Source organism: Sinocyclocheilus anshuiensis, unplaced genomic scaffold (genome assembly GCF_001515605.1).
Source record: "Sinocyclocheilus anshuiensis isolate Anshui unplaced genomic scaffold, SAMN03320099.WGS_v1.1 scaffold782, whole genome shotgun sequence".
NCBI classification, from domain to species: Eukaryota; Metazoa; Chordata; class Actinopteri; order Cypriniformes; family Cyprinidae; genus Sinocyclocheilus; species Sinocyclocheilus anshuiensis.
The window spans coordinates 253,379-272,535 of record NW_015546111.1 but is presented as its reverse complement, the minus strand read 5'-3'; the positions used below and the strand labels follow the sequence as shown (position 1 = coordinate 272,535).

Here is a 19,157-nt window from a genome sequence, read left to right as displayed (position 1 = left end):
TAAAAAATGTAAATGCTACAAATGAAATTTAGGAATCACAACATTATAATAGTAGAGTATGAAAAATGGATTGTTTGTGTTTTTAAAGATTAGCATTAGATGACAGCAAACATAACCTGATTGTAAAAATGGGGAAAATGAACATGCACAATTATATATCCAATATTGACACATATGTTAAATAAAATGTAATATTTGCTGGTAACTGATATGGTACCTATATATTGTGCATCTCTGAACGTAGCCATTTCATTTGATTGTTTCTATTTGGTCCGTCTGTAGGATGCCAGGCAAAAGTTTCGCTCTGTGCTGGTGGAAGCCACTCTAAAGTTAGACGAGCTGGTGAAGAAGATTGGGAAAGCAGTGGAGGAATCGAAACCGTACTGGGAGGCCCGGCGGGTGGCACGGCAGGTGAGGCCAAGAAAATCAAAACAAGAACCCGATATCATCTTCCTAAAGCCAACTTCACCCACACAACATCTGTTTTTTGTCTGTGGTGTGTTTTCATTTATCCCTCTCTGGAGATTGCTGTGCTATCATCTTGTTATCTGCTATAAGCTGGATGGCACAGTAGCATTAACTCTAGATTTGTCACAGATGCTTGGCTTCGTTCATCACTTTGCTTAGAGAGAGTGAATGTTTAAATGCTCAAATCTCAGTTCTCTTTTTTTCAAGGGCCTGTGCTATTTTAAGAGCAGATTATCAGTTTATCGCAGTTAGTCCCTTTACAGCTGGGGTGTTGAAGAAGGGGGCGAGAAAGGGGTGTAAAATGTCACATTTGCTTTGACTTCCTTATAAAAGCACAGTTCCTCTTATTTTTATACAACACTTTGTGAACTTTAATTGACTGAATCAGTTACAATGGGAGCATTGACCTGCTCTGAAACTGGGGCAAGATTGTTTTAATGTGTTGTGTTTTTCACTCCATGAAGGAAGAATTATAAATGGCCTATTAAATTTCACTGACAAAGCACTTGATTTTTTTTAGGCAGTTTCCTTGGTGGTGAAAGAGAGCGATGTGTTCTTATAAGTTATTGTTTTCCTCTGCAGTGTTTTTATGGAACAGTACCGTCTGGGTTGTCAAGGTCCTTTATTATTAAAAATGTGGCGGTAATTCATTTGAACTGATTTAAACTGTCTACATTCTGTTGAAGGATGTGCATTTATACTGACTGGTTATTCTAATTTGAAACAATTTCAAGCAAGACTGTAACATTTAAACGATGAGGCCGTTACATTTAAACAATAAATTAAACTATAGTAAAGATGGCCACAAAGTTAAAAACATGGACTAAAAGCCTCAAAGTTCTCCTGATGTGATTTTATGGGTCTTTTACAGAAATTTGGAAATTTTATATGGTTTTCATATGTATAAAATTGATGTCAGGCTTGTCTATACTCTGCATGATTAGTCTCTCTCTTCTCTCCTCTTTAGTGTCTCTCTGCAGTGAACTTGACTGCAGTGGAGCTTTAACTGTTGCCTGTCTCTGTGGTTTGCCACGTCTTTCTTTCCCCCACACCTGCACTGTCTCTCACTGACTGTCTCCCCCTAAATTTCCTCCAGTATATTTAGAAAGCATTTCCAATAACCATTTATGACCTCTGTTGCCAGTTTGTCACAAGCATCAGTGGAAATCCCCCCTAATTCAAGTGATACCTTACTTAAAGCTAATTACTTTTCTTCTGAGCTTATTCTTGGTTTATCACTTCCCTTTTTTCAGATGTTACACTGTGCTATATTATTGCTAGAAGCAGTTTTAGACTACAGCATATTGTTTTAGACTAAAGCATATTGTAGATCTGATACATTCCAGTGTCTCTTTGAATAAAAAGCATTGTCTCGTTTTTAAGGGGTCAGTCTGATGTACCATAAAACCGTATACTATAACTTTCAGAAATTAAAACCTCTTGTTCAGAAGTTAAAACAGCTTGTTCATCAAGCAAGAGCCTAGTATATTTTCTCTTACGAATATGATTTCTTATCTGTGCTTTAATGTGTTTAGATTGGCCCACTTTAAAGTTTAGTTTACACTCGTACAATCGTCAAGTGTCCATCAGAGTCCTTTCAAAAAATGCATGGATCACAAGGCCTCTGCAGCAGTTGTCAGTATATCTCCACTTTGAAAGCAGTTGAAGACTGTTGAGTTTAGACGGAATCAGTGATGAGGTGTAATAAATGCAGGAAACTGTAACATCACCGTGTATGACTGGTCTGCTGATTCGAGGTGGAAAGATTTTCAAGCACTATTCTCATATTAATAATTCAGAACACATTTCTCATTAAGAGCTCTTCTGAATAATGCACACACATATTCCTTCACATATACACGTCAGTTTTCCAGCTACTGTTTAATGGTCTTCCAGAATACTTGTAAAATATGATTTGACTAGGATGGATTTGTGAAAACTTTAGCTTTATTATTCAAGAGTCTTGTTATAAAGGCGAATCGGATTTTGAAGTTACATGGTTTACTGCAATTATCTTGGTAGTAACGGAACAGAAAGTATTATTGTCATCAATTTTTCACCCTTATTATCAATTCTCAAAACATGACTTCTCTATGTAAATAACTTGCATAGTGATTTGCCATCCTCGTGTTTAGCTAATCATTATATAACCACGATGTAGTGTGGAAATCAGTACCAACGCTTATGCTGTGAACATTAGGCTCTTTCTAGATATAACTCTGAACTCCTCTACTTTAAAAGAGCCAGGGAAATCCTTTTGCCGTGATGTGTCTTCAGAGCGCACTTGAACTCAGGGAAGGACATTTATGCTGCCCAATAATGATTTCAATGGTCTCACTCAGCACTTCAGTCTGAGAAGTGGTCACTGCTCTTTTCAGAGGGGCGATGCACAGGTAAAACACCTGCAGGAAATTCCTTCACTTTATGACTACCTCAGATGTTACCTTGTGTTCTCCTAATGCCAGTATAAAAGACAGATGTTTCCACTAAACTACAGGAAAGTGTTGCTTTCATACAAACAGGATCATCGCAACATTTATAACATTATTTTTCACGTATTTTGATATACATTGATGTATATGCGCACGCACACATATATATTTAGACACATATATTTATACTAGCATTACTAGTATCCTTTCTCTCCCCTAATGATCCCAAATCCATTTGCAGCATTGAATAGGCTTAAACCAGACCTTTAATTCACCTACTAACCAAAATGAGCCTTTCTTGGATGGTTCAGTCCCTCTTTGAACCCTAAGACTTAATTGCTCTGAAAAGCTGGTTGCAACAGTGCAAAATTCAGTTCTCTGTTGCTCTGTTACGTGGAGCAAATATGTTAGTCTGCTTTATTACATCATTTTGGCAGTCAAACATTGAGTCATATTGAGGCAGTGCAATGAAACCCCTTAGATAATATTCTGCAATGTTTGGCTGCAAGTCAGGAGGGATGGTTGTAAATGCCTTTATCTCATCCGTGGCTACCTATCATCTTTCCTCTCTTTTCTGATTGATTATTTTTCCTGTACCCATCCTCACATGGCATATGTGTTGGCAGGAAGTTAATAAACCACAGTACTCAGAGGAATGAGAGAGAAAATTGTGTCCATTTGCAGAAGCCCTCATGACCTCTGCTGGGGAATTGGGAATTGGACTGTATGTATGTATGCTTGCTTGGTTGAATGTGTGCGTTCTTGGTGGTAAACTGTTATAATGGTGAACACATGACACCAAAGGAGATTTATTGCAATCAGTTTATGAGTCATAACCCCTCCATTGCCTTCTGCCTTCAGTCAATAATCTTTAAACAATAAGTTAGAGAATTTCATAATGGCTATATTTATCACAATATTAAGCTCCATTGATTCCTTAATGACAAAATATGTGGGGTTTTATTTTATGGAAAACCCAAGTGTATTTTTAGCCCTAATTAAGTCCAAGGTTTATTTTCTACTACAGAAATGTTTGATAAGATAAACTTTGAAGTCTCACGTTTAAGCTCAAAGTCCCAGTAGCCCAGTGTGTGTTGAAGTAATAAAAGCATTAGTCAAGAGTCACAATGACCTTGTTTTTTATGCCATGTGAAACAAAATGCATAAAAGCATGGCATATGACTTGATTTTTATGTCAGAACCAGGTCAGTTGTTTAATAACATCAAAACAGCATGTCAACTGGGTCACCCTCAACTCAAAACATCTCATTTTGAGACTGCCCCTGCATTATTTTGATTAAAGCTGGAGTCAATAAAATCAGGGGATTGAAAGCGGATAAAGCTTTGATTTAAGAGGACTTTTTCATAAACAGAGAAGTACTTTTTTGTCTATTTAATTGCTGTAAAATTAATAATCAACTTCTCTGTGTAAAAGCTGAACTGAAATCACATAAAAAAAAATTATTCAATAAAATCATTTTTGCGCCGCTTGTTAAATGTTAGATATAGTTAATTTCAGTGCCTCATTGTGCAGCGGAACTGATTTGAAGCAGTTAATATTAACACGCTGCTGCTGAATTCTTTACAGTGTACTGCCATTTTTAAAGTCATATAGCTTGATCGTTGTCTTATGTTTTATGTTGCTAAAATACACTTTTTTTATTTTATTTTACAACTTACATCAGCCCTTCCATCCGTGTCCTTTACTGATTGGATTGGAGGTCTGTCCTGCCATCTGCAGCGATCCCCTGCTGTCAGCTCTCCGTGGCAATGCGGCAGCATCACATCAACTTTGAAGCCTGAGCTAAAAATAGCCTGTGTGTGAGTGAAGAAGGGATGGAGGAAGAGGGAAAGAAAAAGTAAATGGATTGAGCTGTGTTAAAATGAAGAATGAAAGACAATGATAGGACAGATTGGAGGAAAGGTAGAGGATTATCCCTGAGATTATTGCATATCCGTGGGATTGCCATTTACAGTGTTTGATACTGTACATATTCAGTTTTCGGTCTCGTAGCATTCTTGGTCTCATAGTAGAGATGTGAGTCACAAACATATCTAAACTGTTCTTTTTTTATCATGAAAGTCAACCTATTTGCTATGACTAGCATGTATGTAGAATATTCATGCTGCTCTTTTCCAATATGATCAGTTTCATTTTAGTTTCAAAAGGCACCAAATAATGTTTTATGTATGTCTGTATATGTATGGATCGATCGATAGATAATATAGTAACATTATGCTTTAATGCAGTACATCAACCTTTATGAATTACAGTATGATTTTCTCTAAATTTAGTTGATTTTCTCTACACTGTAAATCGCTTCAAAGTGTAAAACTGCCTCCTTGCCATTGGTTGGAAAACACATCCAGTTTTGTTTGGTTAAGTAGACGGAGTCGGTAAGAGGTTTCTACAGGCTTTTCTGTCAGTGGGAGTAACTTGGAGATTAAAGTTAAAAAGTGAAGGAATAGGAAAGGATTATGTTTGCATGGCTTTAGCATGGCTGGCTTTAATTCACCATAAAGGAAGTTCAAGGGTGGCTTTAATATGTCACCATACAGGAAGCTCTGTTTAATCATGACAGAGCACTGGTTGCTGTCTTTGTCATCAGACACACAAGGTTGACGCTCCTGCCCTCTACCTGTTCGACAGACTCAGCTGGAAGCACAGAGATCCACACAAGACTTCCAGAGGGCCACAGAAGTACTGTGGGCGGCCAAAGAGACCATCGCCCTGGCTGAACAGAGGCTGTTGGAGGATGATAAGCGGCAGTTTGACTCGGCCTGGCAGGAGATGCTCAACCACGCAACACAGCGAGTGAGTGATGCAAAGGTGTGGGATGGTAGATTGAGGTGTACCAGAAAACACTCAAAAATCCATGTTTTGGTTTGTAGGTGATGGAGGCCGAGCAGATAAAAACACGCAGTGAGCTACTGCACAAGGAGACTGCTGCTAAATACACTGCTGCCATGAGTCGTATGAAACAGCTGGAGAAGAAGCTCAAACGCACCATCAACAAGTCTAAGTATGTACCGATTCATCCGTTAAACACACAAGCATTCAGTGAAACCATTTAAGCTTGTAATAGTCTTTGCTTAACATATCTGATGCATATTTCAGACAAAAATAGCACAATGATGCACAAGCATCCAATGGAAGGTGGCTAGGTTGTGTTTATGGGAACTGTAGGGTTTTTTGTTGTTATAGTTAATTTACTAGCAATTTCAGCAGATAGCATCTTCTAGTCTAACTAGGTAGTTTTTGTCCATAATTAGTTTATGCTGAGAGTCAAGCGTCTGTGAGACTAGGCTTATGTTAAACCCATGAATATCTGAGGGGAGCTTTAGTTGAGGGTGGGTTTCTCACCAGTGATAGTGACTCAGCAGGATCATAGGGGAGCTCAACCCTACTTATCTTCTCACTCAGCATTTGCCTAATGTGTCAGTATATGTGAACAGTTGCCATGGTGATATGTACAATGCTATTTATAGGTCTCTACAGTAGCTCTAATCGCTTTTTCTCCCTCTCTCTTTTTCAGGCCCTACTTTGAAATGAAGGCAAAATATTACTTGCAGCTTGAGGTACTTAAAGATGACTTATAGACATTTTGTTATAAGTAATACATGATAAATACATAGTGCAAACATAGTATAAGTACTTTGTCTTGTTTTCCACCGTCTAAATGTCTTCTCTTATAGAAAAACACTTTACTCAGTTCCTTAATTCTTAAAACATTTACAAAATTTCACAAGATAATAAGAGAATGTGTTTAATTAAACACAAAAAGGGTATTTTTGAAGAATGTTGGTAACTAAACATTTGTTGGTAGCCATTGACTTCCATAGTATGGACGTCAATGGCTACCATCAACTGTTGGTTTGGTTTTTTCATTTTTTGGTAAACTGTCTCTTTAAGTTGATTTTATTTATCCTGTTTCAAACAGTTTTTATCTTATTTTAAGAATTTAAAGACATTTGGTATATTTATGCTTTAAACTAGAAAAACATTGCCACTGGATTAAGAACAAATATGGGTAATTTTGCTTCTCAACAATCTATTTTGTCTTTCTTTTTTCTATTTTTAGACCAGGTTTCCATATAGGTTTTTTTTCTTTTTTTAACGTCAGCTTAATTTTTTCTGTCCTTATGTCTTAAGCAACTGAAGAAGAATGTGGATGACCTCCAGGCCAAGTTGACGCAGGCTAAAGGGGAATATAAGTCAGCCCTGAGAAACCTGGAGATGATCTCCGATGAGATCCATGAGCGCAGACGCTCCTCAGGCATAGGCCCGCGGGAGAGAGGTGTGGGGGCAGAGGGTGATGGTGTCATTGGTGAAGACTTGTCTGGCTTCAAATTGGAGTCTGATGGAATTTCAAGTGAGTACCAGTTATCTTGTTCTTGAATTTTCATTCAAGCAGAGCTATATACTGTATGTAGTAACTCCGTACATAACATATAGGATCTGTCTGTCTGTCTATAATACAATATATAGATACACAGATTTTTATTTTTTTGAGTCCTCAATCAGTTCTTTTAAAAAAATCTAATATTGCCTTTTAACACGCCTAAGGATGTTTCAGTGCCTGTGTCACCTTGTCTGATCTTTACTCTCTGTCTTCCTGAAGTGGCATCTGGGTCCTACGAGGATGAAAACTGCAGCACCAGTACCATGTCCATGGAAGACTCAGAGACTCAGTCCAACAGTAGCTTCAGTTCTGGGCCGAACAGCCCACTGGACTTACCCTGTCCTTTCTCCTCCTCTTCCTCTGGCTCTCCGACCTCCACCTCCCCCACCCCTTCCTTTCGCCCCTGCAGTCTAGACCTGCCCAGCACCGTCTCTTTGTCTGACTTTAGTCTGATGTCTCCCATCCTCGGCCCACGCAGTGAATGCAGCGGCGCCTCCTCCCCTGAGTGTGACCTAGAGAGAGGTGAGATATTCTTAGATACGTTTGCGTTGACGGATTGGACCCAAATACTGCTGCATTTGCACGTGAGGGATTGTATTTAGGCTTGCTCTTATTTCTCCTGTGAGACGATGTCATTTTTCTTGGTTTCCTGCCTGCTTGCACCTGTGCCCTTTTATGGGGTTAATTAATGTCACTGATGGATAGCTGGGTGGCGTTTCAGTGCGAAAAAGCACGACAACAAATTTATTTGGTAAAATTTACAGTTTTTAAAGTAGGGCTGTTCATTTAACACATACATTTATAAAAATAAAAAAAACTAGAATAATTATAAAATATTACATTATAATATTTAATTTTAAATTTATATTACATAAAGACTGCATTTAGTGTAATTATAAAAAATATATTACATTACATGATATTACTAGATAATGCCAAAAATAAAAATATATAAAAATGAATTTATTCTAAATATTTGTAATATATGCATAGCTTTTATTATAAAATATTGCATTATAATATTTTATAATACAGTAACATAATTAGTATAATAATTTGTATGGTATATATTTGTATAATTATTAAAAATGTAAAAATCGAAACATTTCTGTAATATATGTATGTGTTGATTAATATTATTTTACAATTCTTAGTGTATAGAATTTCAATATATAAAATTACAATAATGTGTGTGTGTGTGTGTATATATATATATATATATATATATATGAAAATATATACAATTTAAATTATTAATATTAATAATATTTTTTTTCTATTTTGCTCCGTAATTAATGTGGTTGATTAATTGGCTTAATCTTTGCTTACAGGTGACAGAGCAGAAGGTGCCGAGGCTGTACTGGACAACATTCTCAATAACAATAGCAACACCAAAACAACCTTTGGCCTGGATAGACGTTTCCGCCTGCTGTCTCTAAAACTTAGCCGAAATGAAAGCAGAAAAAACGTTGGCCGAGACCCCCTGGGTCTGGCTCAGCACCCCGCCCCAGCCACAATCCTGCTGGATGGGATGTGACTGCAATGCCTGCTACGCCAATGTATCTGATGCATTCATCCCCATTCCGTGCGAGAAGCACTGGCAGTCACCCGTCCTCCACTTCACCAGTATGTCATCACAACCCATTCCTCTCACTGTCTAGAATGTTCCGCCAACTTTCAGACTGAACTTTCACTCGATCTCACGGGTGTGAGATCACAACACAATGTGCTGAGGAGACAAATCTGCCATTTGGAGGCGCATAGAACGGAGTTAAGCTTTGAAAAGAAGACAAACATCTCTGTAAAACACAATTAACGTTCCAGATCTAGAGAGACTGAAGACACTTAAGTATGGCATTAGCACTTGTCTTTTTCTTATGAAATGCATTTGAGATTTATTATGCTCTAAATGTATGCCACTGGTTGTCTTTGTAACTGTGTCATGGAAAATATACAGTCATTTGTGTGGCAGTATAATGTTACAACCGTTACTGAGTTCATGTATATCTAGGACATCTGCGCATGATCTCGCTTCAAGCCTGGTGCTCAACAGACTCGCCTGCACGTGTTTCACAAAGACTTCCATCTTCAAAAAGGACTCAAAACCTTCAGAGGAGCTTCTGCGCTGTCACAGTGACTTACAAGGAAGTGAAGCCAACCACCTGCATCACAGGTCACCACCTCAATGTTATCCAGGGACCTGCAGCAGCTACAGGCTGATCCATACTGGTCACTTTCACCTTCCTCCACAAGGTGAGGAGGAGCACCTTCCGCCAAATCCACTGCATGCCACCCAATTCTCTCTCTGTGTGAAGAACAATCTTTGTTTTCAATATAAATAGAAAGAGAGCAATAGATTCATATTCACAATTTTTTTGTGGAAGACAATGGTTCAGAAAGTAGCATAAAAAGCTGGACTGCTGTACTTGCAACTGTTGCACTGTGAGGGGGGCAGAAGGCTTGTGGGAATGATTTGATGGGTCTTGGTGGGGGACTTGCTGCACTGATGAAGAGGACAGTTATTGAATGTTCCATCCAGCTTCTGCGTGCAGTAGCCACTGATTTTGAGACAGATGGTACAGCTTCAGGTCTAGTAAGTAGGCTGTGTGGTGTTTTTGTGTGACCTTGTGTCTCATCTTTTTCTGGCCTTTTCAAACATTCTTCTTCCGTTTGTTTTGTTAGTTCTTTGGTTATTGTCTTTTTGAGAACCGATGGTGAGGAAAGAAACCTTGTAGAAGTATTTAAGTTATTAATGACGTTTAGTCTTTTGTTGTTTACAAAGCTTGGGTAATTGTTTTCAGACTTAAATAAAATGATACCTGAAATGATACCTGATGCATGATTATTTTAAAATAAGCATACGAATGCTTGAATGTGTGCATGTTGAAAACACAAACAGCAAAATGTTTGTTTCATAACATTTGAGTTGTGATTTTCAATTCAAACTGGCGACGTTTCGAGTAGTTTACAAAACAGAATAATACTGTTGTGTTGGTCGTTTACCATTCTAACATAAAAAAAGCTGTCAAATATTTAATATTTAGCCACTTACGTCTTACCTCACATTATAAAACAGAAGCGTTGCGTTGAAATTCACGCTCTCTTTGAATTGATTGGCCATGTCAATCATTTTGACATTAGTCCCTTTCACACAGGATACAGTATTTACTGGTAAATTACCGTTAAGAGATCATGTGTGAACAGGACCTTTTCAAAAATACTGGTAAAAAATTTTACCAGTAGGAGAAGTTGTCAAATTACCTGTAAATTAAGGGTAATGTGCTCTGTGTGAACGCAGAACGAGAGTACCGGTATGAGCACGTACGAGTTAACAGTAACAACGCGCTGCTGGGTCAATCGTAACATTCTTACGCAGATGACGCTTTTTAGTCCGCGCTGTTTAAGTCAAATACATGTATAAAGTCGTCTAATGCAATATCTCTGGGCAAAAACAGCTGCATAAATGTTAATGTTTGACACAAAAATGAAAACATCAACAAAAACACTGGCCGCATACCCCTTGGTGTTTACAAAAACACTGGGAGGCGCAGCCGTTTAGAGGTTATTTCTGGTTAATGATGTTAGAATTTAATTTACCGGTATTTTGAAACTGATGTCTGATGTGTGAAGGGTGCTTTACCAGAAAAAAGATAGAACGTCATCACCTGTGTGAACAGCTCGTTTTTGTATTTACTGGTAAAGTCGTTCTGGTAATTTTACAGCAATCTAGTTACTGGTGTGTGAAAGGGGCTAACATTCACGAGCGCTGAGGCAGACCATGCTGGGGAGATTTTGCACACAGTCTACACGACTACATTTTAAACGTTTGACGTCGGTAAGAAAGAGATTTTTTTTTTTGTTTATAATACATTAATTAATTGATTCATTTATTTAATATATTTTAAAATATAATTTATTCCTTTGATGGCAAGGCTGAATCTTATATACTCACTGACCCCAAACTTTTGAAAGGCAGTGTATATACAGCTACCAAGCTCATGGAGATACACATACAGCCAAAATATAAACCAAGCACCTGTCAAATGGATAAATGTAAATGTGAAAATTAACCAAGAACAATAAATGCTAAAAAAAAAAAAAAAAAGTGTGTTATTCCTTGTTAGTTTCTTACTGCAAGGAGTTCCCGAGGTAAATCTGATGTGATGTCTGACAACATGTACACCTTCATTTTAATTTGCAAATAAATGCAAATGAATACATCAGAGCAAATTAATTAGAATCAACTTAAGCAATCCCCATTACAGAACATCACCTTCAGTCAGAAGTTTTTGATGTTAGAACATTCAGGTCATTGCCTGTTCTGTAAACAGGTCATCCTACATGTTCTGTAAACGTACAGTACTCTGTTGTGCTGGTAGATTGTGACTCAAACAAAGCAAATTGACATTTGATGCACATGATGGGGGAAAAAAGCTAAAAACAAAACAAGCACAAAAAAAAAAACTGCTTTAGATAGATGCATATCTCTTCTTTGTGTGTTTTTTTTTTTTGATAAAAGTGCACTCATTCTGTGCCTGCTGAAGAGAGAAGCCCAGCAACTTGGAGATCTTTCTACCTGGACATCAGCGAACAGACCAGAGGAAGAGCCCTTAGTATGGAGACACAGAAATAGATCCCTCTGATCTATCATCAGACATCATTAATATACATCCCTGTTTTATTGCAGTCTCCTGAGTGAAAAACAGTCATTTCAGGTCAAGTGAACACTCAAACTGTCATCTTTGAATGCAACTTTGGACTGCGGAACTAAGAGGAGTGTGTTTTTGGATGATTGAACACACTTCCTTCAAGCATGGCACTGCAGCGGCACAGGAGTCAGAGCAGTCGTACACTATCGCACGCTAACATGATAAATATGGCACTATGTCAGGTATCATCTGTGGGTGCTGCTCATTTATTTTGGTAAAAGAGCGTATCCATGCTGTAGTGAGCAATGAGTGCTGTCTAAAGCATCTTCAGTGTCTCATAGCTGCAGAACAATCCAGTGGGCCGATGATCTGGGACTGTTATTGCAGCTGAGAAACCCGCAGTGGCGTGGCACTGCTGAAGTCCAGGAAGAACGGGCCTTCCTGTTTGGGCAGGAAGGTAGTGGGGATGACATTGTAAATCCCGGCAGGCAAGTTCTCAAGCTCCATATAACAGAAACCGCATCTGAGGATAAAGAGATCAAATTCCATTATATAATGTAGTATAACAATTAAACGTTTTGAATCTATTTTACACACGCTTAAATCTTTAAACTATTGCATACCATCAATTTAGATAATCAACCATGCTGCTGCAGGATGAGACCATGAAACATATTTTGCAGTCATATGACTATATTATAAATGATCGACTATCTCTGACCTAGATTTCTTTGTGAGACAAGGCTGTGCATTTCAAGCATTTGCATGCGTATGTTAAAGTGGAACACAGGCCAGCTGACTGTGATAAAAATGCACAAGGTTGTATCCAGAATATCATGCTCATGCTACCATATTACTTTTGTTATTTTTTAAGTCTTATATGAGTCTTTGAAAGTACATACACTACGGTTTAAAAGTTTGGGCTCAGTAAGTTTTTTTTTTTGAAAGACAATAATAGTTTTATTGAGCAAGGATGCATTTGAAAGACTTTTATATTGTTACAATATAAACTACAATATAAATTATGTTTTAACTTTCTATTCATCAAAGAATCCTCAAATCAGAACAGAATTATTTATGAAGGATCATGTGACGCTGAAAATAAAGGAATAAATACAATTTTAATATATAGTAAAATACAAAACTGTTATTTTAAATTACAATAATATTTAATAAAATATTAAATAATCCTACCGACCCCAAACTTTTGAATGGTACATTTTAAAAAGGGGGGTCCTTAAAAAGGGGATCATTATATTTTGGGGGCTTTACCATCTAAAATCTGCATTATACATCTAAGCACACTGCATTGTATACTGTATCCCATAATGCAACAAGCTCAACTTGTGGTTCACTTGTCACATTGCAAAATAGAAGTTCAAGTAATATCAACCATCATTTTTTAAAAATTCTTTCTTGAATTTTGTTTTTTAATTATTTACACTAATTTTCTGACTCAAAACAAAAAAAGCCAAATAACCATTTTTATTTTATAGGTAACTAGGTGCTATTAACAGAATTAAACATTGAGGTTGTGTAATTATGACATTTAGCATACTAGTAGGTCTGATTGTGTAACAGTATGCAAGCATTATGCACTTCGCATAATAATTTTAAAAGCATACTGTAGTAGGCAGTATTTAAGTGTTTTTAAATGTATAATATGTAGTATGCAATAAGCAGTACACTAGCATCCCATCCCAAACATAGCCAATGTGTCTCATGTAGAAGAACGGAAGTCAACACAGGGTTGGGCTCTGCTTCACCTTCTATCTAGTTTTTTCTTCATCACAAAGAGAGTATTTCTTTACCGGTAATCTCCACTCCCTCTCTTTTCTGATGATCCAGAATCCCCTGCAGTAGATACGGTCACCACCTCAAAGCCCACGCTGTACTGCCTGCAGAGAGAAAGCCAAACTCATCACGCTACATCATACATCCATACACTTACAGTGAAAAGAGAGAGAGAATGACAGAAGGGATCTGAATGTGTGTAGGTGTTTCTTCCGCAATGGAGTAGTTGCACAGGATAGCCCTGCCCTGATGTCAAGGGAAATCCAACAACCCATGAAATCCCACCCCCATCTAATGGCCAAAAGTTTTTTTTTTTTTTTATAAAAACACAGGCAAAACACTATACCCTTGCTTACAATTAACACACCCTATGTAAGTTACACCTAATCATAGCAAATTTCTTAAATTATAAAGGCCTTCAGATTATATATTGATATTCAGGTGTCAAAGGATATATATGTGACCCTGGACCACAAAACCAGTCTTAAATCGCTGGGGAGAGATTAAATAAAAATGACAAATGCATACAACAAAATTTAAAAAAAAAACTTAAAAATTTTTCAAAACTTAACATTTAAATGAAACAAAAAAAATTAAGCTAAAAACAATTCAAAATATTAAAGAACAAAAGGTATGAGTATAATAATGATTCTAACAACACCAAGCCAAACACCAAAAAAAAAAAAACTACATGTGTATGTACAGACACACACACACACACACACACACACACACATATATATATGTATACACACATACATACACATTTATAAATTCAATATAAATATTATTTCATTTCCATTTAGTTTGTTGAAGTATTAAAATAACTCAAATTAAATAAAACGAAAACTTAATAAAAGACCTATACAGACATAATAAATTCAGACATAATTTAACTAAAATTAAAATAAATAACAAATACAAATAATACAAATCAAACGACAGTAGTTTATCAGTAATCCTAAAAAATAACACTGCCAAACACACATGCTAAAAAACAACAACTTACAAGATATAAGATATTTACTTACTTAGTAACTTACTTACTTATAAAATATTTTGTAAATTTCTTACCGTAAATATATCAAAACTTAATTTTTGATTAGTAATATGCATTGTTAAGAACTTATTTGGACAACTTTAAAAGTGATTTTCTCAATATTTAGATTTTTTGCACCCTCAGATTCCAGATTTTCAAATAGTTGTATCTTGGCCAAATATTGTCCTATCCTAACAACTTATTTATTCAGCTTTCAGAACCAAAGAAAATAACAAGCAGTCTTACCTGGAGCCACGGAGTTCGATTAGCAGAGGGCCTGCTTTGTCCATGTTGAACTGGTATATGGGGTTGTTCTTGAAGGTATCTCTGTAGTTTCCACAACCTCCTGCACTGGCCCCTTTCCACTGGCCATTTATCTACACATAGAGACAGATGTTAAACCATCTGGAAATAGTTTCCAACAAAAACAACCACTAAGAATACTTTAGAGGTGTGAACTCACTCTTTTGGTGTGTGTGAAGGGTGTTGGGATTTTGGAGAAATTAAACTTGCATACCGAGTACACCTGGAAAGGGCATATTCATTACAACAGTTAATATGATTAAAATACTATAAAAATAAAAACCATCGCACTTGATTGTGTTTTTACCCTTAGTGTGTAGTTGATGGTGTTTTGTTTCTCATACTGAGAGACCACCAGTGTGAAGGCGTGAGTTCCAGGACCAGTCAGCTTGATCTTGGTTAAGTAGTGAGGACTGTTGATCCTGATGCCATCAATGTAGGGAGGAGGTTCAGCTTCGGGAAAAAATCAGAACAGAGTACATAAATGAAATTATAAACTATAAAGATATACACAAGTGAATGTATTTGAGTTCTTGAATTATGTGCTCACTTACCTGGATAATAGACTTTCTTTCCATTGGTCTTGTAAACTACTAAAGTAATAAACTCCCGGTTTTGAGCAAAGTCATCCTTGAGAGTGAATGGGAAAGTAAGAAAATCATAAGCACTCACTGTAAAAAATAATTGCAATTTTAACTGTAAAAGACTGTAAAAATACTACAGAAAAAATATGTTAATTGGTTAAGTTCCCTTACTGTCCCTTGATAGTATCTTGTTTAAATAATTGTGTATCCTAATAGATTCTCAGCTTATGGAAATACTACTTGTGATTAACTTTGATTCATCAAGTGGTTTTCATATTACCACAGTAGCAGTGTGGCCTTGCTAATTCAGCAGAAAAGGCTGCTGGATTTATTGATTTAAAAATGTAATTTTCTTGTAAATTACAGTTTTAAACTTTAAAATTTACAGGTTGTTTTGTAAATGTGTTTACACAATGAATTTGGAAACCACAGCTGCCATTATTTTCTGTAAAAAAAAAACATGACACTTTTTTTTTTTTTTTTTTACTGTGTCCCCTCAATCTGTTTCTAGTAAACTGCACTATAATCTGTTGCAGTACCTTGTCAGTGATGTGTCTGGTGAGTAGGACCCATACTGCAGCGCCCCCTTGAGGACACTGCACCTCCAACTTGAATTGAGGATTATTGGCCAAGCTGTAGACATCTTTCACCGGTCCCTGTTTGCCATCCCAGCTACTGCAATAGCATAATGCACATATATTTTCTATATATCTGATAATAATCAGACAACACAGAGACATTTATATAGATGTAATGACAATGAGACGGACCTGTGAATACATGAGGATTCTTTAAACAGTGCTGGATTCCAGCTCAAATAGATGACGTCGTAATACTGGCACAAGTCTTCCCAGATGATCCAAAATACACCTTAAAGAACATCACGCAAGTCAATAGCAACTTCTTTTACAATATTTGTCTTGTGTCATTGTTAGTTTAGCACTGACTTACCATTGTCAAACTTCTGTGCGGTTTTGGGGTCAAAATTGAGGTATTTGAGAAGATCTGGTGTCCAGTTCTTTTCGTCACGTTCGCTATATCGCCCTTTCCACCTGAGATGGCTCCATGGGTTCTTCAGCTGGAGGAAGCGCTTACCCTGAGAGAACAAGCAGGAGATGATGTTGTTGTTGTTGTTATAGTCATGAGGCTTCACTATGTAAGAGATTTTTAACAGACCAGGGGTCGTGAGTTTCACCTTGTATTCCCTGATGTCTAGGACAGCGTATGCATGTGTGGGCACTAAACCCCACATCTCCCCCTCCTCCTCAGTCATGACCCCTGTCGCCGTGGTGATGAGAACATCTCCTCTGTGAAACCTGCCAGAATAGATCACCAAAACACCAGTATTGTTATTGTTAACTAAAAAAAAAATTGCCAACCGAAATAAACACTTACAAAATTTAACTAAAACAGAAATAAATATAAAGCTAAAAAAAAATGTCAACAGCACATAAGATTACTCAAATTTAAAGTAATATTAAAATGAAAACTGAAACTATAAAAATAAAAGCTAACTTAAAATATTAATATAAACTATAATGTTATATTAATGATATAAAAATAACACTACACACAAACTATTCATGACCAGAAACAAGACAGGCAAGTGGAATAAGGCCAGTAAAGTATCGATGAAGCAGCTCCATACCACCGAATCAAAAGAGCCATGTGACCTTACAGTGGTCAGAAATCAATACACACCAGTGGATTGTGTTTGTACTGTGAATGTGTGCTTACCTCTGGTAAAGCATGCGGAAAGTTTCATCTTTGTTAAAGGACTGATTGTCTGAGTGCATAGCAATACGCTCTGGGATCCAGCCAGTGAGAGCGTGCAAATCAATATTCTACAAAGAGAAAACATGAAAGTGTCACCACAGTATACACTACTGTTCAAAAGTTTGGTGTGAGTACAACTGAACAATTTAAAGGGGTCCTATTATGCTCTTTTACAAAGTCTTGATTTTGTTTTGGGGGTGTACTAGAACATGCTCTCATACTAGGTTGTTCGAAAAACACATTATTTTTCACATATTTTACATTATTACAACACCTCTCTCCCCAGTCTGGCATGAACGGCTTGAATAGTTCCTGTATCAAATTAAGGCCCGCCTTCTGAAAGACGAAATGTGCTGTGATTGGTTAGTTGGGCCAGTGTGTGCTGTTATTGGTTAGCTGGGTCAGTGTGTGCTGTGATTGGCAGCACTCGGCACCTGGTCGGAAATGTCACGCTCCTTACCGCCTGTGAGCTTCAGTGTAAATATTGCGTCAAAATCAAATCAATTTGAGCGTGATTTAAACCCGGATGATTGTAACCACTAAGTTCGTCTGCCTTGGGAAAGCTAGCGTGTCTCCGACATAGTGATAACACTCGTTGCCTTCTCTAGTGCAGCTCAACCAGGTCTCGTCCCATTCGTCGATATTTGTGATATCACAAATCCCGGAAAACATGTAGTACAAACGAGTCATTCGTTGTAGTTTTTGAAAAGTGATTTCTGTTAAATAAAATATCTCCTTTTGAATTGAACTCTGAGCTTTGTAACTTTGCAGATCTTTTTTATGCTCAAATAGCAACATTACAGACTAACTAAAGTTGAAAAGGTAAAAAAGCATAATAGGACCCCTTTAATAGATTTCTATTTCAAATAAACACTGTTCTCTTGAACGTTACATTCATCAAAGAATCTAAAATAAAAAAATAATATTTTATTCATTCATCATCAGCCATAACATGAAAATCAGCCAGTATTGTAATATCTGTGCATCCCTTCGTATTTTTCTGTAAAAGTGACATTAATTTTGGTGACAGAAATGTTTTGTTTAGAGCAGAATCTGAGTCTGAAGTTCCACTCACAGAATTGGAGCCTGGGAAATCATATCCTCCCATGACCTTCATATAAGCCTTCTCAATGAGCGACACCCAAAGTTCATTGCGATTACTGGAGTAGGAGCAAAGCAGCTCGCCATTGCGATCCACCGGGAGAAAATCATCAATAATCACCTGACAGAGAAACACACACCTGAACTATAACAATACAATCCTGAACCTGTTCATCTTCAAACAATGAAGACGACAATAGAAAAAAACTGCAGTTTATTTGAGGAGGAGGTAGGTTGAGCACCTTTCTCGGCACGCCGTTAATGTGCAGTTTCACCATGTACTTCCCACAAGGGTTATACTCTGGCTGTCCTTTCCTGTTCTGTGGGTAGATGATGCTACATACAAACATGCAAATAAACATTTTATCATTGTGGGAACCTCCCATTGACTACTATAATGTTTGTTATATAACTGTTATTCATTTAAATTATAGCAAAACAGAGGTGCTTGTTCAAGAATTTTTTACATTCCAGCCTGAGGATACTTGACATTCTCAAGCTTGATTCAGTTCATTAAGCATCCAAAAAGCAGCCTCATAATCCAAGGGTTACACATGAGTCAAACTATTAGTGTAAACAGTGAGGCCTAGCACACCCGCCATACCTTG

The 19,157-nt window shown here is 37.0% G+C and overlaps 2 protein-coding genes across 2 annotated transcripts in view; one reads left to right on the top strand and one right to left on the bottom strand.

Annotated features, from left to right (window-relative positions):
• The window catches only part of LOC107700710 (SH3 domain-binding protein 5-like), a 14,369-nt gene extending 4,249 nt beyond the window's left edge, over positions 1-10,120 (top strand). The window contains exons 3-9 of the mRNA XM_016502454.1: positions 283-411; positions 5,551-5,715; positions 5,793-5,923; positions 6,437-6,479; positions 7,054-7,273; positions 7,523-7,825; positions 8,635-10,120. Coding sequence (XP_016357940.1) covers positions 283-411; positions 5,551-5,715; positions 5,793-5,923; positions 6,437-6,479; positions 7,054-7,273; positions 7,523-7,825; positions 8,635-8,840 — 1,197 coding nt within the window. The 3' untranslated portion in view covers positions 8,841-10,120. The remainder of the gene's footprint in view (positions 1-282; positions 412-5,550; positions 5,716-5,792; positions 5,924-6,436; positions 6,480-7,053; positions 7,274-7,522; positions 7,826-8,634) is intronic.
• Positions 10,121-11,796: 1,676 nt separating this feature from the next.
• capn7 (calpain 7) overlaps positions 11,797-19,157 on the bottom strand; it is a 16,030-nt gene continuing 8,669 nt past the window's right edge. The window contains exons 9-21 of the mRNA XM_016502453.1: positions 18,792-18,885; positions 18,524-18,670; positions 17,410-17,516; positions 16,868-16,988; positions 16,624-16,768; positions 16,443-16,542; positions 16,212-16,347; positions 15,643-15,718; positions 15,396-15,541; positions 15,249-15,311; positions 15,032-15,162; positions 13,764-13,850; positions 11,797-12,475 (exon numbers count right to left, since the gene is read on the bottom strand). Of these exons, the coding sequence (XP_016357939.1) occupies positions 12,331-12,475; positions 13,764-13,850; positions 15,032-15,162; positions 15,249-15,311; positions 15,396-15,541; positions 15,643-15,718; positions 16,212-16,347; positions 16,443-16,542; positions 16,624-16,768; positions 16,868-16,988; positions 17,410-17,516; positions 18,524-18,670; positions 18,792-18,885 (1,498 nt within the window). The 3' untranslated portion in view covers positions 11,797-12,330. The remainder of the gene's footprint in view (positions 12,476-13,763; positions 13,851-15,031; positions 15,163-15,248; positions 15,312-15,395; positions 15,542-15,642; positions 15,719-16,211; positions 16,348-16,442; positions 16,543-16,623; positions 16,769-16,867; positions 16,989-17,409; positions 17,517-18,523; positions 18,671-18,791; positions 18,886-19,157) is intronic.